General features: G+C 48.7%; 12 protein-coding genes across 12 annotated transcripts; 6 read left to right on the top strand and 6 right to left on the bottom strand.

Moving 5' to 3' along the window:
* Positions 1-51: 51 nt before the first annotated feature.
* On the top strand, positions 52-1,128 carry BDV27DRAFT_124516 (uncharacterized protein; the record flags this gene model as incomplete). The annotated part of the gene is made up of 1 exon (XM_032066104.1): positions 52-1,128. A coding segment is annotated over one exon (906 nt), but the record flags the coding sequence as incomplete, so codon positions are not given.
* Positions 1,129-1,135: 7 nt separating this feature from the next.
* Positions 1,136-2,554, bottom strand: BDV27DRAFT_81425 (mitochondrial 54S ribosomal mL50 protein). Its single transcript, XM_032077666.1, has 3 exons — positions 2,084-2,554; positions 1,537-1,975; positions 1,136-1,473 (listed from the first exon to the last, which is right to left on the bottom strand). The coding sequence occupies exons 1-3, from the start codon at positions 2,527-2,529 to the stop codon at positions 1,198-1,200; spliced, it is 1,161 nt and encodes a 386-aa protein (XP_031930197.1). The 5' UTR covers positions 2,530-2,554; the 3' UTR covers positions 1,136-1,197.
* Positions 2,555-2,742: 188 nt separating this feature from the next.
* Positions 2,743-4,284, bottom strand: BDV27DRAFT_124513 (Thiolase, N-terminal domain-containing protein). Its single transcript, XM_032066103.1, has one exon. The coding sequence runs from the start codon at positions 4,072-4,074 to the stop codon at positions 2,833-2,835; it is 1,242 nt and encodes a 413-aa protein (XP_031930196.1). The 5' UTR covers positions 4,075-4,284; the 3' UTR covers positions 2,743-2,832.
* A 359-nt stretch (positions 4,285-4,643) lies between these two features.
* Positions 4,644-6,067, bottom strand: BDV27DRAFT_124511 (uncharacterized protein). The gene is made up of 2 exons (XM_032066102.1): positions 5,727-6,067; positions 4,644-5,661 (listed from the first exon to the last, which is right to left on the bottom strand). The coding sequence occupies exons 1-2, from the start codon at positions 5,805-5,807 to the stop codon at positions 4,846-4,848; spliced, it is 897 nt and encodes a 298-aa protein (XP_031930195.1). The 5' UTR covers positions 5,808-6,067; the 3' UTR covers positions 4,644-4,845.
* Positions 6,068-7,368: 1,301 nt separating this feature from the next.
* BDV27DRAFT_81406 (3-deoxy-7-phosphoheptulonate synthase) lies at positions 7,369-8,881 on the top strand. Its single transcript, XM_032077664.1, has 3 exons — positions 7,369-7,609; positions 7,675-7,730; positions 7,865-8,881. The coding sequence occupies exons 1-3, from the start codon at positions 7,567-7,569 to the stop codon at positions 8,858-8,860; spliced, it is 1,095 nt and encodes a 364-aa protein (XP_031930194.1). The 5' UTR covers positions 7,369-7,566; the 3' UTR covers positions 8,861-8,881.
* A 422-nt stretch (positions 8,882-9,303) lies between these two features.
* BDV27DRAFT_81411 (cytochrome c oxidase assembly protein COX14) lies at positions 9,304-10,556 on the bottom strand. The gene is made up of 2 exons (XM_032077665.1): positions 10,098-10,556; positions 9,304-9,973 (listed from the first exon to the last, which is right to left on the bottom strand). The coding sequence occupies exons 1-2, from the start codon at positions 10,393-10,395 to the stop codon at positions 9,495-9,497; spliced, it is 777 nt and encodes a 258-aa protein (XP_031930193.1). The 5' UTR covers positions 10,396-10,556; the 3' UTR covers positions 9,304-9,494.
* Positions 10,557-10,727: 171 nt separating this feature from the next.
* Positions 10,728-11,852, top strand: BDV27DRAFT_170206 (uncharacterized protein). The gene is made up of 3 exons (XM_032075235.1): positions 10,728-11,266; positions 11,384-11,423; positions 11,523-11,852. The coding sequence occupies exons 1-3, from the start codon at positions 10,797-10,799 to the stop codon at positions 11,763-11,765; spliced, it is 753 nt and encodes a 250-aa protein (XP_031930192.1). The 5' UTR covers positions 10,728-10,796; the 3' UTR covers positions 11,766-11,852.
* Positions 11,853-11,995: 143 nt separating this feature from the next.
* BDV27DRAFT_81396 (putative hexokinase) lies at positions 11,996-14,293 on the bottom strand. Its single transcript, XM_032077663.1, has one exon. The coding sequence runs from the start codon at positions 13,867-13,869 to the stop codon at positions 12,226-12,228; it is 1,644 nt and encodes a 547-aa protein (XP_031930191.1). The 5' UTR covers positions 13,870-14,293; the 3' UTR covers positions 11,996-12,225.
* Positions 14,294-16,791: 2,498 nt separating this feature from the next.
* BDV27DRAFT_124504 (uncharacterized protein) lies at positions 16,792-17,983 on the top strand. Its single transcript, XM_032066101.1, has 2 exons — positions 16,792-17,272; positions 17,356-17,983. Exons 1-2 carry the CDS (start codon positions 16,873-16,875, stop codon positions 17,439-17,441), a joined length of 486 nt encoding a protein of 161 aa, XP_031930190.1. The 5' UTR covers positions 16,792-16,872; the 3' UTR covers positions 17,442-17,983.
* A 1,112-nt stretch (positions 17,984-19,095) lies between these two features.
* Positions 19,096-19,996, bottom strand: BDV27DRAFT_124503 (uncharacterized protein). The gene is made up of 2 exons (XM_032066100.1): positions 19,499-19,996; positions 19,096-19,445 (listed from the first exon to the last, which is right to left on the bottom strand). Exons 1-2 carry the CDS (start codon positions 19,861-19,863, stop codon positions 19,220-19,222), a joined length of 591 nt encoding a protein of 196 aa, XP_031930189.1. The 5' UTR covers positions 19,864-19,996; the 3' UTR covers positions 19,096-19,219.
* A 315-nt stretch (positions 19,997-20,311) lies between these two features.
* On the top strand, positions 20,312-21,712 carry BDV27DRAFT_124502 (uncharacterized protein). Its single transcript, XM_032066099.1, has 2 exons — positions 20,312-21,046; positions 21,114-21,712. The coding sequence occupies exons 1-2, from the start codon at positions 20,399-20,401 to the stop codon at positions 21,246-21,248; spliced, it is 783 nt and encodes a 260-aa protein (XP_031930188.1). The 5' UTR covers positions 20,312-20,398; the 3' UTR covers positions 21,249-21,712.
* A 530-nt stretch (positions 21,713-22,242) lies between these two features.
* On the top strand, positions 22,243-25,952 carry BDV27DRAFT_81303 (uncharacterized protein). Its single transcript, XM_032077662.1, has 15 exons — positions 22,243-22,678; positions 22,747-22,838; positions 22,893-23,632; positions 23,692-23,902; positions 23,951-24,399; positions 24,460-24,509; positions 24,561-24,704; positions 24,801-24,979; positions 25,026-25,058; positions 25,118-25,212; positions 25,269-25,292; positions 25,340-25,392; positions 25,443-25,535; positions 25,587-25,661; positions 25,716-25,952. The coding sequence occupies exons 1-15, from the start codon at positions 22,313-22,315 to the stop codon at positions 25,851-25,853; spliced, it is 2,742 nt and encodes a 913-aa protein (XP_031930187.1). The 5' UTR covers positions 22,243-22,312; the 3' UTR covers positions 25,854-25,952.
* The last annotated feature ends 49 nt before the right edge of the window (positions 25,953-26,001 follow it).

Below are 26,001 nucleotides of genomic sequence, written 5' to 3'. Positions count from 1 at the left end.
TTCAATTCATCTGAGTATATTACATGAGGGAAATATTAACAGCTTTTTCATAGTATCCCCACCCGCCGCGAGCTCGTTCGTGAAGCCGCGCGCGCCCCCAGCACAGCTCAAGTGAAAGAAGCCCAGCGCGAACTCCAGGAACATTACTGGACGACATGTCCACTGTCCCACAAGCCGTTAATTCGACCGATAGTGGCTGACTGCGTGGGAAATATGTATAACAAAGACGCGATTCTCAAATTCCTCCTTCCCGGTGAAGAGATCGAAGGAATCAGTTCCAAAGCCGATTGCGAAGAGATCCTATGTGGACGAGTAAAAGGGCTCCGGGACGTAGTCGAGCTGAAGTTCGAGATCGACACCGAACAAAGCCAACACCCCTCGACCAAGCTCGACAAACAAGAGGGCTGGATCTGTCCGGTCACTGCTAAGCAGCTCGGGCCGAATGTCAAGGCCGTCTATCTTGTGCCCTGTGGCCATGTGTTCTCCGAGGAGGCGGTGCGCCAGCTGAAGGGTGATAAGTGTCTGCAGTGCAATGAGTCGTATACGGAGGAGAATGTCATCCCTATTCTACCGACGAAAAGTGAGGATAAGCAGGAGCTTGTGGCGCGGGCGCAGAAATTGGCTGAGCAGGGGTTATCACATTCGCTGAAGAAGGCGCCTGGGTCGAAGAAGCGCAAGAAGCAGGCTAATGGGGACGCTGCGGAGACAGAGGGTGCGAGCCGCAGCAATACGTCTACTCCTAAGCCTAATGCGACGAATGGCATTAAGCATGCGGCGACGGCGATGTTAACTGCCCGGGTTTTGGAGGAAGAGAATGAAAAGAAGAAGCGACGGAAGATGATGGGATTGAATGAGAATCTGGATAGTCTTTTCACGAAGGACTCCAAAGACGGCAAAATGAACAACACCGATTTTATGACCAGGGGCTTCACTCTTCCTGCGGGCTCTAGGAAGTGATTCGTTATAGCGCAATTGTCTCGACGGCGTACGGGTTTGCTTTGGCATCTTATATCGGCTACTGGACCGGTTAACGTTGATGTCTTTTTTACATTTTTGCCTAGATAGGAATTGTACATGTATAGTTACATTAGTAACATAAGATAAACTAAGGTTTTCATTTCTATAGTACAAAATATCCTGCAATTAACATGCTACAAGAACGGTGACTAAACAATAGGCTCAGGTTAGATCCGCAACCTACTCAACAAGCCCTCTAGAACGAAGCTCAGCCTCGATGACCTTCTTCCGGCCCAGCTCCTCGTCCCTGTCCATTGGCTTTTGCTTCTTGGCAAAAATCTTGACGTTGGACAGGTTTTGAAGGCCTTCGCTTTTGGCCAGGTGATCTGCCAGCTTCTTGGGCTTCGGGTTAAGAACCGACTGGACGTATTCAACTACCTGTCCGACGGTGGCAACCGAGTGAACGACAGGATCCGGGAGGTAATGGCCGCTCAGCTGAGAGAACCGCTTCAGGAACTATAGCATGGCTAAGTTAACAACCGCACAACGCAACTAACTAGGACAGACGGAAGCACTTACAGCGAACTTCGTAGTAGGGTCGTCCAATGGGAGAGACAGGAAGCCCTTGTCCCGAACATCGGCGTATCCGAAGAAAGGAACGTTCGCACCATTCACCTCCTGAACGAGATCTTCCCACTTCGACTCATCAACGGCCTCCTCGACCTCCTCCGCTGTCTCTTCCGCAACGGCGGGCTCAGGCTGACCGCCGATCTGCTCGAAGATATAAACGAGAGCCTTCTCAGCCTCCTTGCTAGGGTAGACCACGGCCTGGTTCCACTCGCCGGGCTGGATTTTGCACTTCCAGAGCATCTTGAAAACCGATTTATCGTGCTCGGCGACATCGCAGACCTTCGACAGAGGCTTGTTCAGGGTGTGCATCAGGCAAACTTCGACTGCTGCTTGGTGGGCGGCTAGGGACAGATGGCCCTTCTTGGTGACTCTCTTCTTCAGCATAAACCTACATGACAGGTAGTCAGCATCTGCCTCTATTCCGTCCCCAATGACCGCATAAACAGCTTGACTCGGTCATGACCCCAAGGTCCGCAAGAATGACAGAGAAACGTACGATTCATAAGCGTCGGCCTCAGAGGGAGGCAAGTCGGACCACTTGCCCAAGTGGCCCACACGCGGAAGTCCCTCCCATGTGGTTGCAGGCTCATACGCCTCAGCGGAAGCGAGGTCCGCTTCATTCTCGACCTGAGTTTGTTCTGACGCCTGGGCGAGATTCTCCGGCTCCTCCTCCTGTCTAGCAGGCTGGTCTTTCCTAAATTTCCGTTCCAGAACACCTTCTCCACCATAGGGATCCTTCAAACCAGGCGGGTTGTCTGTACCCCAGATCTTACGGCGCACTCGTTCGGTGATCGGGGTTGCGTTGGACGCATTGCGCAGGAATTGTCGGGCGACCAATGGGCGTGGGCGTGCTTCTTGTCTGCAGACTGAGCAGACGTAGAGAGTTCGAGATCCCTGGAGGGATGATACCTCCAGGTTTAACAGCCGCAATGAGGGACGCATGGCTGCGGTGTGACACGAATTGCGGACTTCAGCCAACTTTCGAAAAGTTTCATGATTCCCGTTCGGAGGTTCTTCCAGGCACTCCGTCACGTGAGATGGAGTCCGAGGCTTGGCGTTTCCTGGCTAGCATTCAACATTGGTAAATATTACATGAAAAAATAGAGAAATAAAACTATTGGCTTGTGGAATACGTAGTATATTGGTATGGGTACTTTTATATAAACCTTGAAATTGTCATTCTATATGTACATGCATATACGCTCGCTCATAGAATATTAAAGTTGGCCATTAATCTTTACAAGTTTACTCCCGAACAAACATACCAGCCATTCCCATACCTGTTCCAATGCACATGCTGACAACACCGACTTCCTGGCCGGTACGCTCCATCTCTGGCAGGAGAGTTGCGAGCTGTCTAGCTCCAGTGGCACCGAGCGGGTGACCGATGGCAATGGCACCACCCTTAGGGTTGACCTTTGCCTCGTCAATACCCAGCTTACGAATAGAGTAGAGCGCCTGGGAGGCAAAAGCCTCGTTGATTTCCCAGACGTTTACATCCGAGACGCTCATGTCGAGCTGCTGAAGGAGCTTGGGGATAGCAACAGCAGGTCCAACACCCATCTCATCCGGAGCACAACCAGCAACGGCGGTGCCGACCCAGCGGCCCTTGATGGAGGATGTCAGTCCGAGTTCGGTCGCAGTGGAACGACGCATGAGCAGTGCAGCGGCAGCACCGTCGCTGACCTGCGAGCTGTTTCCGGCGGTGCTAGCACCGGTCGGGGAGAAGGCTGGCTTCAGACTGGCCATCTTCTCGACGGAGATGTTGGGGCGGATACCGTCATCCTTGGCGACGGTAATTTCCTTCGGGGGAGCATCGGGGTTTTCGGGGTCAAAGGAGAGGGTCTTCACAGGCACAATTTCGGAGTCGAACAGACCCGCGTTCTGCGCAGCAGTAGCCTTCTTGTGCGACTCAGCGGCGAATACATCTTGATCCTCCCTCGAGATGCCGTAACGAGAAGCAACGTTTTCGGAGGTGATACCCATAGGCATAATACAATCCCGAGAGTCCTTCGACGGTGACTCCTTAAGCTCAGGCCAGAGCACGGTGGGGATAGCGCGAGATCCGTAATTCCGGGTCATGGACTCCATTCCTCCACCGACACCGATGTTGAGAGCGCCGGCCCGGATTCCGTTACCGATCGCGGTAATAGCGGCTAGACCGGACGAACATTGTCTGTTGATTGTATGGAATGGAACCGTGTGGGGGAAGCCTGCGTGGATCTGAGCCATACGGCCAGCCTTCGCACCGCCGAGCTCTTGGAGAACGGAACCGATTGCGACTTCCTCGATCAAGGCTGGGTCGAGTTTGGGGTTCGCTTCGAGGGTCGCCTTGAGGACATTGGCAAGGAGTTCTTCGGGATAAGCATCTTTGAAGCCGCCTTTCTTCGCGCGAGTGACGGGGGTACGCAGTGAGGAAAGGATCACAATGTCATTGGGAGACTTCTGGAGGACCTGACGGAGGCCCCGGGGAATTGGAGATGCCATCTTGATATACTGTAGTGGGTTTCAACGCGCACAAAAAGCTGAATTCCGGGGAAACAGGAAGTAGAAGAACATTTATGTTAAAGCAGAATGGGTTGCCGGACAAGATTCCGGGAGCGGGCCCTCTAAGAGTGGACATGGCCCTTGAGAGCTTGCCATCAACTGCCGGCAACGAAGATCGGCTAAAGCTTCTGCCGCCGAGGTTGGGGAAAAAAAAGTGTGGAGATCCGATCTTATCATTTGGAGTCGGCCACCTTAATGCTAATGAGAGTCTCCCTGGTAACACGGCCCCTGTACACGATGTCTGTCCACCCTCAGACCATTCGTATATACGTGAGAAACACAGTATTTACCAGTTCGACCAAAATTGATGATCATACATGTGCTACACAGCAAGTCGGAGTAGTTAATCGCGAGGATGCCTCAGTTCCGTACGTCGGATAGAGTCGCTTATGTCAGCCGCATCGGAACGACTTGTCGGAAGATGGGTATTCCACTTAACCTGGCTGGCCTCTTTTTGACCCAGAATACACGCACATCTGGATTTCATGGTTTTTTCCATTTGAAATAAACTTCGCTATACACAAGCCCATTGCCACCTTATTAGTAAATTGGACAAAGTCAACCCCAACTTCCCAAACGCCTAGAAAACAACGTCATGTATAGTGGATCTTAGTGCCCACTCGATAACTCCGTTCCAATCCTGGTATCTACAAATGGAATAATGTACAGGTGACGGCGACCATTATAAACGCGGTGAATCGTAAAGGCATATTAAGCATGAATGATATGACTATAGTGGCCTGGCACCTTGCACCGGCATTTTTCGCAGTCGGCCCGGTAGCCCATTGAGATAGTGATTTTCTTCTTGTTTGACACACTCTTTGACTTGGGTTCCGGTAGCGTATCTTTCGCACTGTCCATTGACGGCATTGTCTCCTGCATGTTGGGTGAGCTCCGCTCTGTCCCCAACCATATAGAGGGAGAGAATGAGGCAGGGCGAGACAGGTTGTAGGTCATATCCACGTCACTCGCAGTGTCTTTGATGCTTGCCATCGCATCTTCACCGTCACTAACTGGGCTGGGGAGGCGCTGGATATCAAAGCAAGACAGGGTTGTGTCGTGAGAAGTCGGGTGACATGTAGACAACGTAGAATCATGATTACTCGTCGTTGGGGGGAAATATCCGTACGCGGAAGTTGCAGCATGCCGCTCACCGATGGTCAGATACTGATTAACTAGACTGCGAGGGATTGGCGATGGCTGGATATCCTCATTGCCGCGTGCACTGGTTGGCCATGGGTACTGGGTGCGATCACCGATCGGCGGCAGCATATCTCTCTCGTGGTCTATATCCATTGCCGTATTGGAAGCGTGACAATGGGTTGTCTGGTGGGGCAGCTCCCCCTTACTATGTGTCAAGCCGGCACGCACGTGCTTTCTATGCCCGTCGTTACCATCGTCATCATCTGAAGACTCCACGGGCGTCAACGTAGATAAACCGAACTCAGAGATAGCTTGGGTAGCTTCGGTAAAGGTGGGCTTCTGGGAGCAGTGCGGGGACGTGCGGAGAGCTAGGGAACGATGCTTCTACAGGCCCAACTGTCAGTGGCAGGGCCATGGAAGTGAGAGCAAGGCTTGCTAGATAAACAAACCTTTCTCTCGGGGATGGCGCTACTGTCAAGATCGACAAGCTCTTCATGGCCCCTTGGACGTTTGGACGAGAAACCGAACATGTCCCTTTAGCAATCTAGTCTGTGGCAGATGGGAAAATGTGAAGGTGTTGACGGCGTTGAATGCAGAACCATTCAGCTCCGATGGCCAAAGACCAAGGTGACGGCGGCCTGAAGGAGACTCTAACGAATAGAGTCTCCAGAAACAATGATGGTATTACTCAAGAAATAGAAATTACTGAATCATACCCGATATCTCACTAAGTCGTAAGGCAAACAACCTTTGGGGAAAGATAGGTAGTAGTATGTAGTGGAGGGTGAGAATCATGGTTGCAGTCTGGCGATAAGTCAGTTACACCTGCATCGGACCCGAACGTTTTAGCGTTGACGGTTAGTCCCTGATTAGGGAAAGCGGCCCACCCCATATTTAGCCATGATTCTCCTCAAGTTAATAACTTAGGTACGTAGTGGGGGGCACAGCATGTGGAGTGCTTGATTATCGCCTTCACTGTTATTTGCTGTAACTTTTGTTTTCTCTTCTCTCTCCTGGCTGAATTTATTAGAAATTGTTCATCGATAATACAGACGTAAATCATTCAACAGATAATGCAAGGGGGCTGGCTTTTTTTTACTCCGACATACTTTGAAGAAAATACTACATATATATCCAACATGCATGCACGATGAATGATAGCAATGGAGGTGCTTACCCAACAGGGTTACCGGGAAATCAGGCATCCAATGAGTACGAGTGGCTGGACCAGCTTGCTAATGCTGGGATTTTGATTAGTCTCTACTTCGTACTGTGGGTGTACAGGACTGCAGAAGACCCGAAGGAATGAGTACTAGTAGGCTGTTTACTCTACGGTGTACCCCCAGAAGTAGTCTTAGGTATGTACTACTAGTGAACTCGGACTATGGGAAAAGACAGCGGTGTAGAAGAAGTACTACCTTCCGCTATGGTCAGCATACTTTGTATATGTGTGCACTAGGCTTGTCGGTATTATCTATATATATAAGTTGAATCGCTTAGAGAGCTGTTGTTCGGGAAAAGTAGAACAGTTCCAAGGATACAGGATAGTAGAATGACTTCTGACTGCTAAGCACCAACCATGTCAAATAGAGGGAGTACTTGTGTTGTTCTAAGCGATTTGACAAGCCCTAGGTAGTACTTCGCTTGGTGTACGTATCTACTAGGAGGTAGTAGATGATGCATCATAAACTGTGTATGCCACTCGGGAGTGACGGAGATTTTGGCCAATTGCAGACATTGAAGAGAAGATGGAACTTCGATTATTTTGCTCTGAAGGGATTACCCCAGAATAACTATTGATATAGTACTAGTATTCCTGTGAGATGGAGGTAAATCTGACTGTATTTGTATACTGTGTACAGAACCGTATATACAACCTATTTCAGGCATACTACCCGTTTGCCCGGTCCCTGTGGTTCTGGGAGAAAAAACGGGTGTGGGCGTATTGGTATTTATCAGACCGACCGGACTGGCCGGTATTGCAAGGCTGTGAGTGGTCAACCTAAAATTTTTCAGTGTGTGTGAATCATTGGCAGCCCCACTCGGTACGCAATTTTACTATTCAAGGCGATCACCATCGTCGATTTTGATCGCAACTTCTGCATGCAATTGATCTTCCAACTATCAATCACTCGTCTTCGGAGTACTCTGACTATAAAGCTGCTACCAATCCTCTTAATACCTTAGTCGATTGTTACCTTCTTAATACTCTGTCGACTGCTACTGTACTACCATATACCTCTCCCCCTCTTCTATTCTTTTGAGACTTTACCCCCCGCTACAAACACAATGCCCCTCGTTAACACAACAGAGTTCAGTGAGGACACTCGTGGTAAGTAATCCTCACTCCTCCGAAGTTCGCCTCCTCTCGAATGACATGATTCTCATCTCGACTAGTCCTCGGATACGATCCTTTGCTATCCCCTCAGTACCTTCAGTCCGAGATCCCAGCTGTGAGTCACCCCCCACTTCCCTGCCGAGGCACACACACCTTTACTAGGGCTGAAGACACTTCTTGCTCGGGGAAGGTCGATGGCACGGTATAGAGAATTTTCTATCAGGCTAATAATAATGCGTCCAAACTTAGCCTGCAGAAGCAACTGCCACTGTTCGCTCGGGCCGTAACCAAGCCGTTGAGATTATCGAGCAGCGCGATGACCGTCTTCTGGTGATGGTCGGCCCCTGCTCCATCCATGATCCTGCCACCGCTCTGGAATATGCCACCTGTCTCAAGGAGCTCGCTGGGAAGCTCTCGTCCGACCTTTGCATCATCATGCGCGCCTACCTGGAGAAGCCCCGCACCACAGTGGGATGGAAGGGTCTGATCAACGACCCGGATATTGACGAGTCCTACAACATCAACAAGGGTCTGCGCATCTCACGTAAGCTTTACGCCGATCTGACCAGCATGGGCATGCCTATTGCCAGCGAGATGCTCGATACCATCTCTCCTCAGTACCTTGCGGATCTCATCTCACTCGGCGCTATCGGTGCCCGTACAACCGAGTCCCAATTGCACCGTGAGCTGGCCTCCGGTCTGAGTTTCCCCATTGGCTACAAGAACGGCACTGACGGCAACCTTACCGTCGCCATTGACGCTATTGGTGCTGCCGCTCACCCCCACCGTTTCCTCGGTGTCACCAAGCAGGGTCTCGCGGCCATCACCAAGACCTCAGGTAACGAGCACGGTTTCGTGATCATGCGTGGAGGCAGCAAGGGTACCAACTACGACCGGGAGAGCATCCGTCAGGCTCGTGAGGCCCTGCGCGGCAAGAAGCAGCGTGAGGTGCTCATGGTCGACTGCTCCCACGGCAACTCCAACAAGAACCACCGTAACCAGCCCCTGGTCGCCAAGGAAGTCGCCGACCAGATGCGCGAGGGCCAGGACGCTATTGTTGGTGTCATGATCGAGTCCAACATTCACGAGGGCAACCAGAAGGTCCCCGCCGAGGGCCCCAAGGGCCTCAAGAAGGGTGTCAGCATCACGGATGCTTGCATTGACTGGGAGACCACCGTCACCGTGTTGGAGGATCTCGCCGATGCCGTCCGCGCTAGACGTGCCGCCAAGGCCTCCAGCGCTTGATTCAAGTTGGGTTGAGTAGTGTTGGTCAAAGAAGCATTGCCCTTATTTGTCTTTGAAAACGGTTTCGTTTAAGATACCAGAGCTGTAGTGCTTTTCTTCCTCTTCTTCTTTCGGCTTCTTGCTGGCTTTCCAGCATTTTAACAATCTTTCTTGGACCGTCGATGCAAGCGATCTGGAACACAGTAAAGATATGTGTGTAAAAGTTTTATCCAATTCTGTTATGTTGAATGAATCTTGGGTTTCGAGCGGCATCTGGGGTAGATCCTGTCCGAACAGAGACAATAAAATAAATATTGTGATCCAATCTTATTCACATTCGCACCTGTAGATTCGCACCCCATGCTCTAAGTTTTTTTCATATCTTGGGCCGAAACCTATAACCAAGACAATGACGGAAAATATATGTACACAATATGACGACAGGACCCAGTATTACATCGGCTCAAAACACACCTAACAGACGCCATAAGCCCAAATCGGTGGAATACAAGGAGAAGGGAAAAGAGACCAAATGCCATGCAACAGCAACACAAAGGAAACGGGAAAGAGAAAAAGCTCAATCGGAACATCATCGAGAACGACCCCACCTCATCCCCCCCATCATCAATACTTTACAATCTCACCTCTCACATCCTTACCGACCGGTGAGCCAGCTCTTCCAGCTCCTTGAGGTCTGCTTCGCAGCGGTCTCCGCATTCTCCGCCAGGGCATCCAACTGACCCGGTTGCTGCACAGCAGCAGGGACAGCAGCAGTAGCCTTCGCCTCCTCCGCAGCCTTCGCATTCAGTGCCTCCAGAACCCCAGGCTTGTTATTCTCCGCCGTACCCTCCACCTTCGAGGCAGCCTCTTCCGAGCTCAGCCCGTCGAACAGATAGCGCTTGAACTTATTCCAGGGCCGTTGCGCCTTCTCCTCCTGTTTCTTCTGCTCATAGATCTCACCGATCCTCTCGTTCTTGAGCAATTCCAACTGTTCCGATGTGGCGGTTCCGCTGGCATACGCCGTCTTGGCATCCTGCAACGTCTGCAATTCCTTTTCGATCCACAGCACCCGTTGACGACGGTTATATAGCGTAAGAGACACCATCGAGTAGACCGTTAACGCTCCGCAAATACCTACACACAAGCAACCCATTAACCACGTCCGTCCTACTCGAAGGACAACAACACTGCCCTGCCATGACCTGGCATGACTACATAACAAAGAAGGGCATCAAAAGAGGGAAAGACAAATACTAACCCGAAGCAGCAATAAGCGTATAAACCATTGTCTTATGCGCCTTGTTGGCGAACCGTCTCCCGAAATCGATCATGGTATCCACGCGTGAAGTCGACTGCGCCATCCGCGCCGCCCTAGCCTGGGCGCGCAACCGCTCGACCTTCTCCTTCGGTGTCTCCGGACGACCACCGTTGCCGGATCCCTGCGACTGAGCGTTCGCCATGAAGCCGGGGAGCTTGTAGGGGGCGGCACCGGGCTTGGAATGCGCGTAGGGACCTGTGGCCGTGAAGCGGGTTGCGTCTGCGGCGGATCGGGACATGGCGTGATGTTTTTGTTGGTTTTTTTTTTCTTTTTTTTTTTTTACTGGTGTGTCGAGAGGAGAGGAGAGGCAGAGGTGTGTATGGTGGGGTGTTTGAGAGTCGGGACACACCGAGTTAGTTGGGAGGGAGAGTTAGAGCATTCAATTCAATTAGGTGTGATTGTTGATGATGCGTGAGGATCTTCCGGGAAATTTTCATCCGTTGTTGGACTGGCTTAAAGGAGTCTAGGCGGGAAGGACAGGCGGCCAATCGGTGTGGAGTGATTGTACTGCGGGATATCTGACATCTTAAGCTTCAATTACTACAACTACTTTTCTATGCTAGAACGATCTATTGGAATTTGACCACAAGAATAATACTCTCGTACTGAGGATAAGCAACAAATAAAGAGGAGAGGAAAATGTCCCACAACACCCCCGACCTCTCCTCCGTCCTAGCAACCCTCTCAGCATTATCTCAATCATCACAAGGTCAAGCTCAAGCTCAAGCTCAAGTTCACCCACCACCATATACCTCCAACAAGAACACCCAAAATGGCCCAGAAGACGACACAGACACCTACGAACCCTCTGAAACAATCATCCCCCTAACCCCCTCCCCAAACATCCCCCACCCCAAACCCCAAGCACAACCCCAGCACCAAAAACCACCCACCTTCCACCTCCCCAACACCTCCACAATCACCACCTGGCCCCCCGCCTTGAAAAGCATCATGCGTACCCTCTCTACCAACGAAGATCTGCAGCGGAAAATCCGCTTCCTGATTCAGCGCCAGCATGATCATGAACGGCAGTGGTGGACGGGGAGGGAGGCGCTGGTGAGGAAGCAGAAGGCTAGGGTGGAGAAGAAGAAGGAGTTGGATGCTGTTTTGTGAGTTTTACTTATCTCTTCTATGTCTTTCTGTATTTCTTGGTTTGGCTTTTGTGTGCTTTGTTTGTTTGTCTGTCTTGGTTTTGTTGGGTTATTGGTGGCTAATGGTTTTTGTAGACGGTCTGTGGGCGCGCCGGTTGATGAGAAGGAAGTTTCTGTAAGTTTAGTTTCTGTCTCATTTCTCCCCCTGGGATAGATGGAGAGGGGTTGTTGAATATGCTTTGGTTTGGACTGAGGAAAGGACTAATGAGTACAGACGGCCGAAGAAGATCGCGCTGAGTTGACCAACTATGATCTGAAGGTCTACAAGGCGTCGAAGCAGATGGCCGATGCCATGATGGGGGAGCTGCGGGCCTTGCAGATTCCGTTTTTCAGCATTAAATCGAGTCTGATCTTGGACTCGGCGGGGTCAACTCATCCTCCTGGGATCGGGAGGGATGAACTGGCGGTTCTACGACGGAGGATGCTGGAATTGTTGCAGGATTTCTGTAAGGAGTGATTGGCATGTTCCGGGTCCTTTGGGAGAAAGAGGAATAGGTCATGCTCTGGATTTATGATTATGGATATGATTATATACACCGATTCTCTCTATCCTCGGCCCCCGGCCTAACCGTCTATTCCGTTCGCCTAAGGATCATGCTCAGCTCCTGAAACTTTCAAGCCATACACATATATGCAAGTAGCGAATCCCATGAGCACACAAAATGCGTCGAATCACGCCGCGTTACAAAAGACACAACAAAAAACAAGCCAGATGCCCGAACCCCGAAGCCAACCCAAACGCGCAGAAACGAGGTCGAAGAAATACGAGACCATAACACCAGATAATGCAATATGAACGCCGTTTGAGGCCCGACAGAACCATCCGCAACACACAAACAACGACAAATAGATGACTGTGGTATCTTATTTTCCCGGAGGAGATTGAAAAAAAAAAACGATTAGGTCTCCCCCGCAATTCACGTTGAGGCCTTCTCAGCCACAGCGACCGCAACCGCAACCGCAGCACCAAGGATCCCACTCTCAGACGCGGGATCGAGGCGGACGGATGGGCTGGGAGTCGCTTCCAAAGTGCCCTTCGAAGCATTCGTCTCCTGTAACAGCTGATTGATATAGTCCTGGCAGCGATCCCGGAAGCCAGGGTACTTGTTGATGACACTGCCATCGCATGCAATAGTCATGCTCTGGGGATGCTCGCTCTCGACCACAGTCACCTCTTGCGTCTCCTTGATTGACGATGTTGCAGAGGCGGTCACTTCGGGGAACTCAGCTTCGTTGCGCAAACACCACATACTGTGGATGGCTGTTGCCAGGTACCCTGCGGAGCGGTTCGAAACAATCTCACAGACACGGCGTAAGAACTTGAGGTCATTCACAGTTGGAGCACGGTGGAATGTGTGCTCCTTCTGGAGGAGAGCCGCAGACGAAGCAAACGATGATGATGTATCGGCCTCAATGGCGGCGACGATGCTCGTGTCGAAGGAATAGGCATCGCGCATCGAGCGAGGGAGTTCACCTCCAAACAATTGTGCGGTATCCACGGCTTCCACAATGATCAGTCGAAGAATTTCGCCCAAGTAGCGCCCGGTGATCATGTATTCTAACGGTTGATAGTCGGGTCGAAGATGCGTACGGTTGATCACATCGTCCCATCGACTCATCGGTAAAACCTTGCCACCAAACATGCTCAGCTCGCTATTGATAATGACGTGCTTGGCGTAGTCGAACCAGCCTACGGGTCTGGTGCCAAATTTGGTCAATCCTATCGCATGCACGGGGAAATGAATCGCCATATTGGTTCCCGTTCCGAGAATCAGAGACATGCGGGTCTTGGGGTCCACGTAGGCACGAGAAAGAAGAGTAGCAGAGCTGTCGTTTACAATGGCACCCATTTGGAGGTTCAAACTACGTTTGCGACATGATTGGACAATCAGATCTCCCAGCTCCTGTCCCACAGTACCATTCGAACACAGAAAACCCTTGCCCATCTGAATCACTAAACCACTGTTGATGGACGTCTGTTCCACTGGGAAGGACCACGACAAGCCCATGGACAATGGTGCGAGTTCTCGACCGTACTGCGCGCCGACCTCGGAGAGCATTGAATCGATCTTCTCCGCCATCCAGTCAAAGAATAAGGTTCCCTCCAAAAGCTTCACCTGCTCGTCGATTGGGGACGAGTTGACCCGCAGAATCTCCATGTCGCCGTTTCCACGAAGCTCAATCAAAGCCACACGGAAGGTGGAACCTCCTACATCGAGGGCTAGGAAGGTTCCTTTCTCCGTTCCTGATGGCAATGCATGGTTGTAGGATGGCAACATGCTTACCGGACTAGACTGTAGACAAATTCGGAGCTGTTCACGTATCCTTTCGGACATCATGGCCATGTTCTGCATGGATAGTGGGGCTGTGAACACATGGTCGACTTCGTCAGCAAGGTCATCGAGAGTGCGGCGGCGCCATGATGCCCTGTGGAATGATTTCCTCTTGCCGGAGGCATCCCGGAAGAGTGATGGAAACAACAGCATCGCTTCTAGTGCGGCGACGACGTTTGAAAAAAGCTCCTGCATCCTATGCAGGACCTTGGTAAGGGAAGCCGACATGATCCGTTCAAGTAGGTCGTTGAGCGACCGCCTTGTCCAAGTGGCAAAAGATTAATGGTGACAAGTGAATTCAGATATAATGAAGAGAGATGAGCGGGGCTTAAATATTTGAGTGAAGACCAAGATGAAAAGAGCTTATAGGTGTATTGTATGCATCTGCCGAAAGAAGGGACCACTTGCGGAAACAAGGGTAATTATAGTGGGAACTATGCACTCTCGTATGGACTCCAGGAGAGTAGCAATTCACTGGCGATAGTGAATGAAAGACCTCAACGATGGTGATGGAGCCGAGTTGCAATGTATGAGACGTGAGGTAACACCAGTGAGAAAAATAAAAAAGCAACAATCCCTCGTCAAGCTGAAGTGGAGACCGTTTGGAAAGTAAGAGAGAGGGAGACCCAGTCAGAGGGTTTCAATAAATAAATAAAAAATAAATAAAATAATAGAATAAAAGGTGAAAAGAGCTATTCAGTTTTAGAAATAATGAGAAAGGGTTGTTGAAAATAGTGGTGCCAGACGAGACAGCAATTCCTAAAATCTCTCCACCGAGCTAGTCAATGGGGCAAAAAGTAAGACACTTATGCCGTAGTTGCACGAAGTGTTAAGGTGGTGGTGGTGCTTGTTTTTGTTTCCTCTCCCGTTGTAGTAGTAGTATCGTCAGTAAGTAGTAGTATTAAGTAGAGTGGTAATGGTCAACGGAGGGTGACGGGACCATAACCCATAGGCACTCCAAGCATGGATCAACGCGTGTCCATTCCTGGAAGGATCCAACAGAATGAATGGGTCACTAACCCTTCAAGGAATGATGGATGGAGAAAAAAGAAAGAGAGAAAAAGGAAAGGGGTTTATTAGAATTTCAGACACAGTCGAAAGACAAACAACAACGGGGTGAATAAGGAGGGAGTCAACCACCCGAACTGACTACAAGAGGGGGGAACAGGGAGATTGAATGATTATTGATTGATGGATGCAGAAAGGAAAAGAGAGGCGCCGGAGAGACAGACTGACTCCGTACCGATTGGATTGGGAGGTAATGTACGGTACGGTAGCGGTGGGAAAATCTTCTAACCAGGGGGCGATGTATTGCTGGTTCGGTATCGTCATAACCGTATGGGATTCCCACCCCAACCATTTATGACCGTGAGTGGAGATCGAGTTCGACTGCTACCTTGAAGGACATCTTGAGTAATTCACGACGCAAAGGGAAACCAACAAAGGGACATCCAATGCTATGACTCGGTGACCCATTTGAGAAGAACGTTGCGTGGCACCTTTTTCACCATGCTAGAATGGGTCGAGGAACATTACCTCTGGAATCATGACATCAATCAACAGGTAAATAATCCTACGGTCCGCTACCAGGATATAAAAACGTGATACGTAGTTCAATCTCTCGAAAGATTGAGATCAATTACTGATTCTTATCTCTGTACTGTACTGTACCTCGGATAACAATCTGCGGGGAATAAATCCTACTACGGACTATCCTATCCTTTCGTTTGTCAGGATGATCTCCCTCCCAATTGTATACTTAAGCATAAACGGATGTTGACAACTGCCGGTTTCCTCATCCCGCAGACGAAACAATATACGTATTAGCCATCGAATGGAATCTTGGAACCACTCTGCCCGCATGGGCCTACCATATTGTGCCGCGGTCAGAGTTACATTCAAGTTTCAGCACCCATGATCTAATAGATTTCCATTGCGCGAATGTGTAACCGTACTGGTAAGAGACGGTACACCGTTACGGCAATACCGGTTCTACCCTAATGTGCAATCCATCCAACCTGCATGGAATCATCTGCTAGTTTAATTCGTGTCACTACTAGTAGGAGTATTTGTATGTACTACAATTATCGGATGACGAGTTTGGGATGCCTAAGTGTAGAAGATCTGTCAGTGCACCGACATTCCATAGCAAACATCCAAAATGCCCCTGGGTGGCTTGTCCTGGAATTAAGCAACAGAATGATGACGACAAGATAAAATCTCCAGGAAAGAAAAAGGAGGTAAAAGTGAATTAAATCTGAATTAAAAAAAAAAAAAAAAATTTAATACTAATAATAAATAAAAATACAAAATAACAAATCTTCTAAAAAGTTGCCAGTAGGGTTGGTGTGGTATGTGACACCCATTTTGAGTGCAACGGTGGTAGTCGGTCTAATGAGAGTGGCCGAGACTGTTACACTGAACTGGAGACGGAACGGAAAACTCCCCAAACACCATCGAGCATCTTCTTCAGTCATTGCATTATCATAACTAGTTCGGATCCATACTTGTATATATACTAGAGGAGGTAGCCCTATTTTGTCATGATTGTATCAATCTATGAGTGACGTGATCACCTCAACTCGCTTCAGATCATCGACTTTCGCTAGAGTTTGTTGGTTCCACCCTGATACTGTGTATAAGGTTACGCCAGTTCAGGTAGTAGGAAGTCCGTGTGTCCTCCATCTGCCTGTAAATAGATCGTAGTATCTACTACATAGTATGTACTAGACATGTATGTATGCACACTGCCCCAGGTACCCTCTGGACATACCTCTAGGACAACGAGTCAATCATGAGGCATAATCGATAGTTGTTATCGCCTGCATTCCAGAAGCCCTGCCAAGAAACTGGAGGCTGCAACACGCGTACACCTTCTGATCCCCCTAGTCCTAATGCCGTTAGCCGACACGAGACACTAGTATCAATGCTACGGTCAGTTCGGTACTCCCGCGTAAACCTCGCCAATACTAGTCGCTCGGTACCTCAACCCAACGATCCTAATCTATAGGTGAAGAATTATATCCCCGTGGGATATTACACCCGTCAGCAAGGGGTCAATCAGAATCATGAATTGGTGTTTCAAAATACTAAATGGGAGAATGACGGAGTAAGGTGCTTTACGGAGTACGTCCCATTAGGTAAACCTATCCTGTCTTTCCGTTCCCGGACGGTTCAATGTGAGATCTCAGATCCATTCCAGGCAAAACTTCGGTTGAATGCGGCAAAACAATGTTTGGTTCCCCACACGGCTGTCAATCATTATCGCAACAATGCTCATTGTCCGGTTTACTCGCATACCACTCAGCCATTGGTTATGTGAGTTCATCGAACAAGTGGATAGGTACAGAGTGCTGTACAACCTACTCCTCGCCGTCGTCGCGTAAATCTACAACATGGATCATTGACAATGTTCTTCAAGTTTCATTATCGTTCATTATCTTAATGGTTGACAGGACATCACCACGTGTTTCAAAAAGTTTCCAAGGTGACACCTTCCTTTGTTCCCTCAGAGGTCCAGGCAGCAGACAAAATAGATATGTCGCAATTTGTGGCCACGTCCCTAACGACCAATGCTCATCGGTATGTGTACTGTTCAACTGTAACATGAACACCCAAGAAATGGGGCTGAGTAAGTCACACTCACACAATTAATGTATGACGCTGAGGTGACCCCATCGGAGAATTTAAACTAACTCTATGCATTGGCTGCAGACTCTCCAGACCAATCGCGTCATCTTGTCGTGGATGATGATTGTGCTTCAGACCAAAGCTGCCTGGCTTTATCGACATGTCATTGATGGAGTGGAGATTGGGAGTCTGGGCTGGCGCCACTCTTTCGCCGGTGCAACCGTCCGTCGGTTCCTGAGAACTACTGATCGATGCTTTACCGATGTTGCAACCTTGTAAGACACGACAGTATATCTATTACCTATAAGTGCCTGGTTCATCGCCCACACCCCGATCATCCTGTAGATCATTGATCAAATGCTTCTAGGCGGCTGAGCATCCCAATTACATGTTTCACTTGTCAAAGGTAATGCAAGATTCCCATGCAGTTGTTCTGGCACGGTATCAGGGCGGTCGACTTGTAATGCCACGAAATCATGGATGCAATGGCATGGCTCAATGACACGGACTGAGACGGTGGTATCGCTCTTGCCAATTGGATTTCTGCTTCAGACCAACGGGATGATCTTTCTGGGCTGGATATCTGCTTACGCCGATATGGCATTTGATTTTCTGCATGACTTACTTGGCCATTCCTCAGACGCCTCTCTTTTCTCCTTGCATGGTTAAAATGGAGAGCTGATCTTTCTCATTATGACATCGCTGCCCTACTGGTGTCATATTATGATCCCAGCGTAGACTCCTCATTAAATCAAAGTTCTCTTTCTGAGTCTTGACAACCCATAGAATAGACCTCAAATCGCTCACTGTGACCCTTGAAGAGTTCGAGACGAGAAAGGCGAGCCCATCAGTGAAGGTGACATCTACACCCTATACAGTGGCAGTACCCATGCCCGGAGAGGTATCTCGCCCCTGTTCAGCTACCCATCTGTGTACACTCGTAGGCACAAAGAATCATAACAGACGAAACCAGAGCCCACAAATTCTCACAAGGCGAGTGTTCAATGCAGCTAATCAAGGCCAGCGTAGATATCCCGTCTTTGTAATTGTCACCAAAGATCAGGATGGGGCACCGCGTAGCACATAGCTCGAGCACATTAGAGAAGATGAATAATGCAAATTCTATATAGAGACTTTCATGCTTACAACATACAGGAATGTCGCCTTTATCAGCTATCATGATAACTGTGATCTGGATATAGGCAAGCACCAACGTGTCCATATACTGTCGAAGGGTGCCAATCTTGGAGCAAGCAGAGGAAAGTAGCTTGGATAGAATAGAAATACATGAAGAGAAGATAAGAGGGGATAAAACCAGAAGGCGAACTGATTGGCTTCCTAAATAAAGATACCAAATTCCTTAAGTAAGCCTATGAGTGATTGATCCGCAGTACATAAATTGAATTAGAGCAGGGGTCCCACCTAAGAAACTACATAAATATATTAACTCGTTACTACATGCAATTCTCTAACCACTCCACTGTGCCTTTTTTTTTTCTCACCGTGACCTCTTTCAATGTTTATCCCTTTTTCTTTCTTCACTTCCGAACCATTCGATATTGTATGCTATATCTTACCTATTCATACCAGTTCCAACTCCTTAGAATCACGCTCACCGTCTTCAGTCTGATACTAGTATGTTTCCTCAATAATAACCATAGACCCTGCAACTGCATCATCAGTGATGCTAATTTCATGGTAATGACTGGAAATAGCCACCCAATTTTTCAAAAGAGATAGATACATAAACGAGACCTATTTAAGCTGAAGATCGAACGTCCCGAATTGAGTCGTAGTCAATATCATGGATCTCTTAGGCTTATTCCATAACGCAACATCCCAAGACCGCTCAACGCCCCTAGTAGAACTTAAAAATATAGTACAACACTTTTCGCTCATCGTAAAATATCATAACAATCATCCTCCGTCGCAAATCAGACCACGCACATTAAACATTCCTCTTCTCCCGAATGGACACCCGCCCTAATATTCTCGGAACAGGTCTTCTCCTCGCTTTCACGACCCAGATGGTAAAGAAAAGAATCCCTAGAACCACGAGTGCTGTGATAAGATCAACTATCGCCTCTTCATCCCGGGGATAGTCGGCCAACAATTTAGATTTCCCGGTAGGACGATGTTCGTTGGGTGTGTGTGGTGGACTGCGCTGGTCTTCCCTGTGGATTATTGATACAGTGCAAGGCGAGACAGAAAAGTGAAGATGACGTACAGCAGTAGCTGTGGATCTGAGACATGCTTCATGGAGGAAGGATATTCGACAACAGGGTCTAAACCGTACTGCGGCTTTTCGCTAATTTGGATATCTGGCTTACGGTCGCGCATCCAGCGCTCGTAGTCGGTTTCGGGTCTCGGGAGTGCAGGCATTATGATTGAGGTTGAGGTAGTGATCATAAGATGGTATGGTTGTTGTGGATGCTTAAGATGGGTGGAGAGTTGTATGTCTATTGACATGGTTATTGGTGTTGTTGTGTAGATATTGGGAAGGATCTTGAATTGAACAGCGATATATCTGTTCGTAGGCCGAGTGCGGCGTTGGCTCTTGCGGAGACTACTGGATGTCAGCTGGATACACATTTCGCAGTTTGTCAAACAGAACCGGGGTTCTTCAATTCATTGGCCAGTGAGATATAAAATGGATCATGTACTCATCTGCTTTTGCAGGGAGAATATATGCCATGTTGACAGAGTAGGATGAGTTATATGTGGACATGTATTTCATCTTTTAATTACTTTGCTTTCAGTAGTAGTACACGGTACTACCACCATAATAAGAGCTTTGCTTTTTAGTGGGAGATAAATCAGTGAAAGAGAAAAGATGGACCAATTATTCTGCAATCTGCGGCGCTAGTTTCTCTATTGTAGAATGATTGGTCTACCGCTGAGCCAAATCAAGGCGTCGACAAGCTAACCCGATTGATCTATTAGTTAGACTTTCCATCCATCCATAGGTTGATATCAACAAGGAGCTGACACTCTCGTATAAGCAGCAGGCAACAGAATTCCCATGATTAATATTATACCCCCCGTCTCTATCACTCATGATCAATTTCAAAATATATCCAACAACCGTATCAAGACACTGACTGCCAATATCACACACCGCCGGAGAATGACCAAAAAGAGCGCCATCAGCAGCAGCCTTTCCGGCCTTTCCACTCCCTCTATTTCCCGTTCATCCATCAACCACTGCAGCTTTAACGGCCTCACCCCCGCCGACTCCATCCATCGAAGTGAGCTCGACTCAGTCAATGTGTTTCGCAAAACGTTCCCAGAAAGCAGCAGGGTAACTCCTATATCGCCCGCCAACACCACCATTCGGCGTAGTAAGATCAGCCATGCTGTCATCGCTAACTCGTACGTCCGTCGTTGCAAGCTCGCTAACTGTGAGCTTGTCGATGTGTGCTCCGCTAAATCCTTGGAGGCCAATGACTCCAAGTTCGACAATGTGCGCTCGATCCGCGGCCACACCTTGGTGCGAAATAGCACCATTACGGGCCAGAGTACTTTGAACCGGAGCAAAGTCAACGGGTCATCCGTCACAGACGACAGTTGTCTGCGACGCAGTCATCTTGAGAATGTTCGGATTGCTCGAAGTCGTGTGAAGAGGTCGGCGATGCGGAACTGCGATGTAAGTGATTGCGTGATTATCAAGACAGATTTCACTGGCATGACTTTACGCTATGGAGTTTGGAAGAATGGAAAATTGGTTGGAAGAGTTGGAGATAATGAGGTCGTGATGACGACCCAGGATGGTCAGGTGAGTTTCTCTATCACTGTATAGATTATCCTTCGTCTTCTTGGACACGTTTAATAACCAGAGATAGAACGTCGGTCATGTTTCTTCGGAGAACCTCGTCACCCAAGACTCCAAGGTATGGGCGGACGATGAGCCCGACTCAGATAGTTCGGACAAGGAAAGCTTGGACTCAGATGATCTTCCACCTCCTTATAAGCCTTGATTGTAGTCCGGATTTCCATGATGTTTTACGTCTAATGATATGTATTTGTCATCTTTTATTTTCTGATCACCTCGTTATAACCTCACCAAGTTTCTACACCTGCATGGTTCTTCAAACCACGTTATGCGCTGCCCATGGTCGGTTTTGTTTAGTATTCTACCAGCCTGCTTCATAGCCATGTTTCAAACATGGTCCAACGGCTGACGGTTCCTCCAGAATGGACTTACACGTAAGCCGAGCTCACCGTCACTAGTCGCAGGCTTTAATGGAGCGTCAAAAACTGGAGCTTGATGGAAGAGCACTAGGGCTCAATTTTATCAAGCCAACTGACCCCGTACCCACATGTGTCGCTGTTGTTGATCAATAAAACTGACGGGACAGGAAATTGCATCATTTGGCAGTGCAGTTGCGACGAAATCATGGACCAATTTTCTCAATATATAATGCAGTCATCTGTAGACTAGTGTTGTACTACGGGGTGTTTGTATTAAGCTCTCAAGCACATGGATGTCGGTATAGGGCAGTGAGAGCTAGAGGAGCTAAGTAAAAACTCACAAAACCCGTAAATCTGGACACTTGGCTCTCCTTGGCCCTCTTTCTGGAAGTATTCTAACTGGCGGGCATATGGGGAATAAGTCTCAGGGCTGAGTGAGATAGAGATCGGGCTTCCCGGGCTTCCTTGCGCAAGCCAATAAGATGTGAGAGCGAGCCAACACCGTTGACAGATGACCAACATTGGGGTTACATTCCATACATCATCTGAGCCCTGAATATCACTTCCATACTTAGCAAAGCGTTATAGGCAGGCATGGCTAGCGGATGGACCAACCCGTCAAAGGATCTATTTTTGACCAAACCTCAGAATATCCCGCTTCTTGAGATTTGCACAGCCATGTTAAGGAGATTACTGATCTTGGCACGTTGGCCCTATAATATAATCCACTCGGGTTAACTGGGATGACGCAGCATATCATAATCGGCTGTGTTGGAATTATGATCAGCATGAAGTACTCTGTATAAGAATCCCAGACAGCCAGTGCTGCCCTTATGGTCCATACTCAATCATGACTATTTTATACAAAAATATGGGACGGCGAACACCTGTTGACTGGGCAGTCCAGACCTGCATTTTAGGTTTGAGTATACTGTCACTCGCCTCTGCATCTCCATATCTACCAGACGGATCATTTACCGGGGTCATTTCGTACGACGGATTCAGTTTGCTTAATGAGACATCACAGTTGACTCCTCGCGATGAGAAGCCTTTCACCCTCCGCATCATGCCCCTAGGTGCTTCCATTACCTACGGATACCAGTCAACCGATGGTAATGGCTATCGACGATGGCTTCGTCAGCAACTTCGTCACGCTGGATGGTGGGTGAACATGGTTGGCAGTAACCCAAATGATACCAGCACCATGAATGATAATGTAAGACACTACTGGTACTTTGTAGTCGAACTATTAGACCAGGGATACTAACACTTATTATTTGACAGGAGGTTGAGGCCACATCAGGGTTTAGAGTCGACCAGGTCACTCAAGAGGCTGAAAAAACCATCCCGCAACAGCCAAACCTCATTTTAATAAAGTAGTACTATCTCTGTTCATATCACTGTGAAGCCAACTGACATTACATGCACAGTGCTGGCACGAATGACGCAAATCAGTACGATGACACAACAATTGATGTGTACAAGACCGGCGAGCGGATGGATGCTCTTCTGACACGTCTGTTCGACGCAATTCCCGGCACTACTATCATCCTTTCTACTCTCCTCCCCATAGTTGCCGAGCGTGAAGTCGTCTATTTCGCCAAATACATTAGTGATCAGTATCGACAGATTGTTGCCACGCGCCGTCAACAAGGCCAACGCATTATCCTTGCTGAGATGACTGACTTCATCAAAATCGAGGACTTGATCGATGGAACACACCCAACCGACTTTGGCTATAAGAAAATGGCCTCGGTTTGGTGGGAAGCCGTCCAAGAAGCTGAGCGGCAAGGGCTGCTCCAGCCACCAAACAATACAGGTGTCAGTGACACTAAGAGAACGACTTGCAAAAAGGAATACGGAAGTGGAAATAAGAGAGGTCGGGTCCAAACCCAGTGTGGGAGTGGGGCCGATGACGGAAATTATGTCCATAGCTCCAAGGACATGGGGCGCATCTTCAGTCCGGCTACTACGAAGGAAGAGAAGGACTTTGCCCCTGGTATCAACTATGCTCAATTGGTGAATAAATTTGGCGCCCACCGGGAAGGCGCATTGGATGAGCTAGTTTGGACAAAGGATGGGGATGGTACGTATATGTTCATGAATAATAATGATGGGAAGTTTGGAAGTGCAGTGAGGATTGAAGTCAATGATGGATGTCTCGCGAGAGGTATGCATATCTATGCCTATATATGGACTGCCTGTCTTACGTACTAATATCACCTGCAGGTGTTCGATGGGGAGATGTGAATGGGGACGGCCTTGATGATTTCATCTGCATCAGCAGGGAGGGGCACATGTATGTCTCAATTAATGAAGATAAGGACCCCAACGTTCCCACTTTCCGAAGCATTGGACTAGTCAAGGATAAGCCCGGTAATGGCCTGGGTCAGATCAACGTTCGCCTCGGCGATATCGATGGGGACGGAAGGATAGACTAGTAAGTTCGAACGTTGCCCATTAGTTAGTCAGGCTAACTCGCATGCAGCTGCCTGATACATAACAACGGCGATATTCGGTGCTGGCGCAATGGTGGCCAGAGGGATGCACCCACGAAAGAGTACGGTGGGTATTGGCAAGATCTCGGTATCGTATTCAAAGGCAAAGGAATGGGAGATATCACCGGTGTGCGTCTCGTTGATATCAATGGAGACTTTCGCAGCGATTGGCTTTGGCTAGACGCAAAGGGAAAAGTAACAACCTACATCAACAATCGGGGAACTGGAAAGAGTCTCGTTCCGGACTGGCGTGAGGCCGGTGTCACTCATACCGGAGTGGGTGTCGACGGCGCGAAAAATCGGATCAAGTTTGGAAGGGTTTACGCCGGAGGTGGAGCTGACTACACTTGGATCGAGTCCTTGAAACAAACAAATGGCGACTGGAAGCATTATGCCCACGTTTACAAAAACACTGGTCACGGCGGCACCAAGCTGAAGGGTATACTTCTGAGAAAGTTGATCTTTTGCGATTGCGCTAGCTAACCAAGTTTTGTGGCAGGCGATGGTGTCTACTACTGCGACATACGTGGTACCGGTGCTGATGATTATGTGGGTAGCTTCGCTGAAGGTGTTCTTCGTATGCTCATCAGCTTTGTATAGGTTTGGATATCATCTGAAGGGCGAGGTTACCTTTACGGAAACGTTCACGATCCACCTACTTGGAAACCGGAAGGAATTGAAATATTCAATGTGAAAAAAGACCGGAAAAGTCTCCACCTGGCAGACTTCGACGGCGATGGAAAAGTAAGTGGTTTTCTTTTCCTAGTATGTCGAATACATACTGTGGTGATTTCGTTTCAACACATTTCATGAGCGCATCTGACTCATGTTCTTACGCAGTGTGATTTGTGGTCCGTGAACCGAGATACAGGAGAAGCTGAGGTTTGGTTAAATAAGTGGAGCGCTAATGCTCAGGGTGACTATTTCCAGTACAAGGGAGTTCTTACTGGTAATGCGAGGTGTACTCAGGGATGGGGTGTAGGCCTTTATGACTTAGGCCTTCGGTTTGCGGATCTTGAGTAAGTTCATATACTAAGGAACTTGATTAGATGCTAATCATGACAGTGGAGACGGTCAGGCAGACTACCTCTGTATGGAGTGAGTACTCTTCATTATAAAGCCTGATGGCGCTGATATACTAATGAACTTGTCTATAGTCCGGATGGCCGTACAGATGGCTGGTTGAACAAGGGAGAGAATAGTTTCGAATCCATCGGGCAAGTCAAACGAAGTGAGCACTACGACCGTGCAAGTAAGTCCTTTTTCGGCGCATATAATCGTTATCTAAACAATTCTGACCCGATACAGACCATCGGTGGGCGGACGTAAACGGTATGTGGTCCTCAATCAAGTGACGGTATAGGGCTTATTCTTATAAGGGGATCGGATGGCTGATTTCCTCTGGATCGACAAATTCAACGGTGATACCAAGGTAGCAGTCCAACTTGCCGGATGGAATCAACCATAGCTGATTATGTCTAGGTGTGGATCAACCAAGGCCCTGTTCCTACCTTGGACTCGACGTGGAAATGGGAGCCTCAGGATGGTCCGCGGTATATGGGGGCCGATCGAGGGGTGAGTACTTCCACCAACATATGATTACCTTTCGAGCGCTAATCGTGGAAGGCGAACATGCATTTCCCTAACCTTGGTGGGCTGGGGCGGGCGGATTATCACCAAGTTATTCCCCGTACCAACGCTGTACGTTTCGACTCCTTTATGAGCAAGGTGCATATGCATACTGACGTCCGTTAGGCTTATACCTGGTTCAATAAGTGTGCCAATGAGGCTTTGGATGATGACGATAGTACTGAAGATCCTAAATTGCCTCAGTACCCTGTACCACCGCAACCTGCTTCTATAAATAATCACGGAGCTAATGATGCCATGTAACATTGTCGCGCCTCCCTGGTTAGACAGAAAGTAGAATGACATCTATCCGTATGTTTACAAATTCCACTATCCTAGCTGCAGACCTAAACTTGGCCTATGTGGGGAATGCCCACTGGCCATGTATGCCGTGTTTTCGCTGTTTCCTCCT

This window comes from Aspergillus caelatus (assembly GCF_009193585.1).
Source record: "Aspergillus caelatus strain CBS 763.97 unplaced genomic scaffold BDV27scaffold_41, whole genome shotgun sequence".
In the NCBI taxonomy this organism is placed as follows: domain Eukaryota; kingdom Fungi; phylum Ascomycota; class Eurotiomycetes; order Eurotiales; family Aspergillaceae; genus Aspergillus; species Aspergillus caelatus.
Note: the sequence above shows the minus strand (reverse complement) of the source record. Positions and strands in the feature narration are given on the sequence as shown.

Excerpts from the sequence above, each read along its gene's own strand:
- BDV27DRAFT_124513 (XM_032066103.1), bottom strand. The coding sequence starts at position 4,074 with ATGGCATCTCCAATTCCCCGGGGCCTCCGTCAGGTCCTCCAGAAGTCT.
- BDV27DRAFT_124504 (XM_032066101.1), top strand. The coding sequence starts at position 16,873 with ATGTTTGGTTCCCCACACGGCTGTCAATCATTATCGCAACAATGCTCA. Across the intron at positions 17,273-17,355 it reads CACCCAAGAAATGGGGCTGA|ACTCTCCAGACCAATCGCGT; the intron begins GTAAGTCACACT and ends CATTGGCTGCAG.
- BDV27DRAFT_170206 (XM_032075235.1), top strand. The coding sequence starts at position 10,797 with ATGTCCCACAACACCCCCGACCTCTCCTCCGTCCTAGCAACCCTCTCA. Across the intron at positions 11,267-11,383 it reads AAGGAGTTGGATGCTGTTTT|ACGGTCTGTGGGCGCGCCGG; the intron begins GTGAGTTTTACT and ends TGGTTTTTGTAG. Across the intron at positions 11,424-11,522 it reads TTGATGAGAAGGAAGTTTCT|ACGGCCGAAGAAGATCGCGC; the intron begins GTAAGTTTAGTT and ends TAATGAGTACAG.
- BDV27DRAFT_81406 (XM_032077664.1), top strand. The coding sequence starts at position 7,567 with ATGCCCCTCGTTAACACAACAGAGTTCAGTGAGGACACTCGTG. Across the intron at positions 7,610-7,674 it reads GTTCAGTGAGGACACTCGTG|TCCTCGGATACGATCCTTTG; the intron begins GTAAGTAATCCT and ends CATCTCGACTAG. Across the intron at positions 7,731-7,864 it reads TTCAGTCCGAGATCCCAGCT|CCTGCAGAAGCAACTGCCAC; the intron begins GTGAGTCACCCC and ends GTCCAAACTTAG.
- BDV27DRAFT_81303 (XM_032077662.1), top strand. The coding sequence starts at position 22,313 with ATGACTATTTTATACAAAAATATGGGACGGCGAACACCTGTTGACTGG. Across the intron at positions 22,679-22,746 it reads CCAGCACCATGAATGATAAT|GAGGTTGAGGCCACATCAGG; the intron begins GTAAGACACTAC and ends ATTATTTGACAG. Across the intron at positions 22,839-22,892 it reads CCAAACCTCATTTTAATAAA|TGCTGGCACGAATGACGCAA; the intron begins GTAGTACTATCT and ends TTACATGCACAG.
- BDV27DRAFT_124503 (XM_032066100.1), bottom strand. The coding sequence starts at position 19,863 with ATGTGTATCCAGCTGACATCCAGTAGTCTCCGCAAGAGCCAACGCCGC. Across the intron at positions 19,446-19,498 it reads TCAGATCCACAGCTACTGCT|GGAAGACCAGCGCAGTCCAC; the intron begins GTACGTCATCTT and ends AATAATCCACAG.
- BDV27DRAFT_81411 (XM_032077665.1), bottom strand. The coding sequence starts at position 10,395 with ATGTCCCGATCCGCCGCAGACGCAACCCGCTTCACGGCCACAGGTCCC. Across the intron at positions 9,974-10,097 it reads TACGCTTATTGCTGCTTCGG|GTATTTGCGGAGCGTTAACG; the intron begins GTTAGTATTTGT and ends GCTTGTGTGTAG.
- BDV27DRAFT_81396 (XM_032077663.1), bottom strand. The coding sequence starts at position 13,869 with ATGTCGGCTTCCCTTACCAAGGTCCTGCATAGGATGCAGGAGCTTTTT.
- BDV27DRAFT_81425 (XM_032077666.1), bottom strand. The coding sequence starts at position 2,529 with ATGCGTCCCTCATTGCGGCTGTTAAACCTGGAGGTATCATCCCTCCAG. Across the intron at positions 1,976-2,083 it reads GAGGCCGACGCTTATGAATC|GTTTATGCTGAAGAAGAGAG; the intron begins GTACGTTTCTCT and ends CCTGTCATGTAG. Across the intron at positions 1,474-1,536 it reads ACCCTACTACGAAGTTCGCT|TTCCTGAAGCGGTTCTCTCA; the intron begins GTAAGTGCTTCC and ends GCCATGCTATAG.
- BDV27DRAFT_124511 (XM_032066102.1), bottom strand. The coding sequence starts at position 5,807 with ATGTTCGGTTTCTCGTCCAAACGTCCAAGGGGCCATGAAGAGCTTGTC. Across the intron at positions 5,662-5,726 it reads GCGCCATCCCCGAGAGAAAG|AAGCATCGTTCCCTAGCTCT; the intron begins GTTTGTTTATCT and ends TTGGGCCTGTAG.
- BDV27DRAFT_124502 (XM_032066099.1), top strand. The coding sequence starts at position 20,399 with ATGACCAAAAAGAGCGCCATCAGCAGCAGCCTTTCCGGCCTTTCCACT. Across the intron at positions 21,047-21,113 it reads TGACGACCCAGGATGGTCAG|AACGTCGGTCATGTTTCTTC; the intron begins GTGAGTTTCTCT and ends AACCAGAGATAG.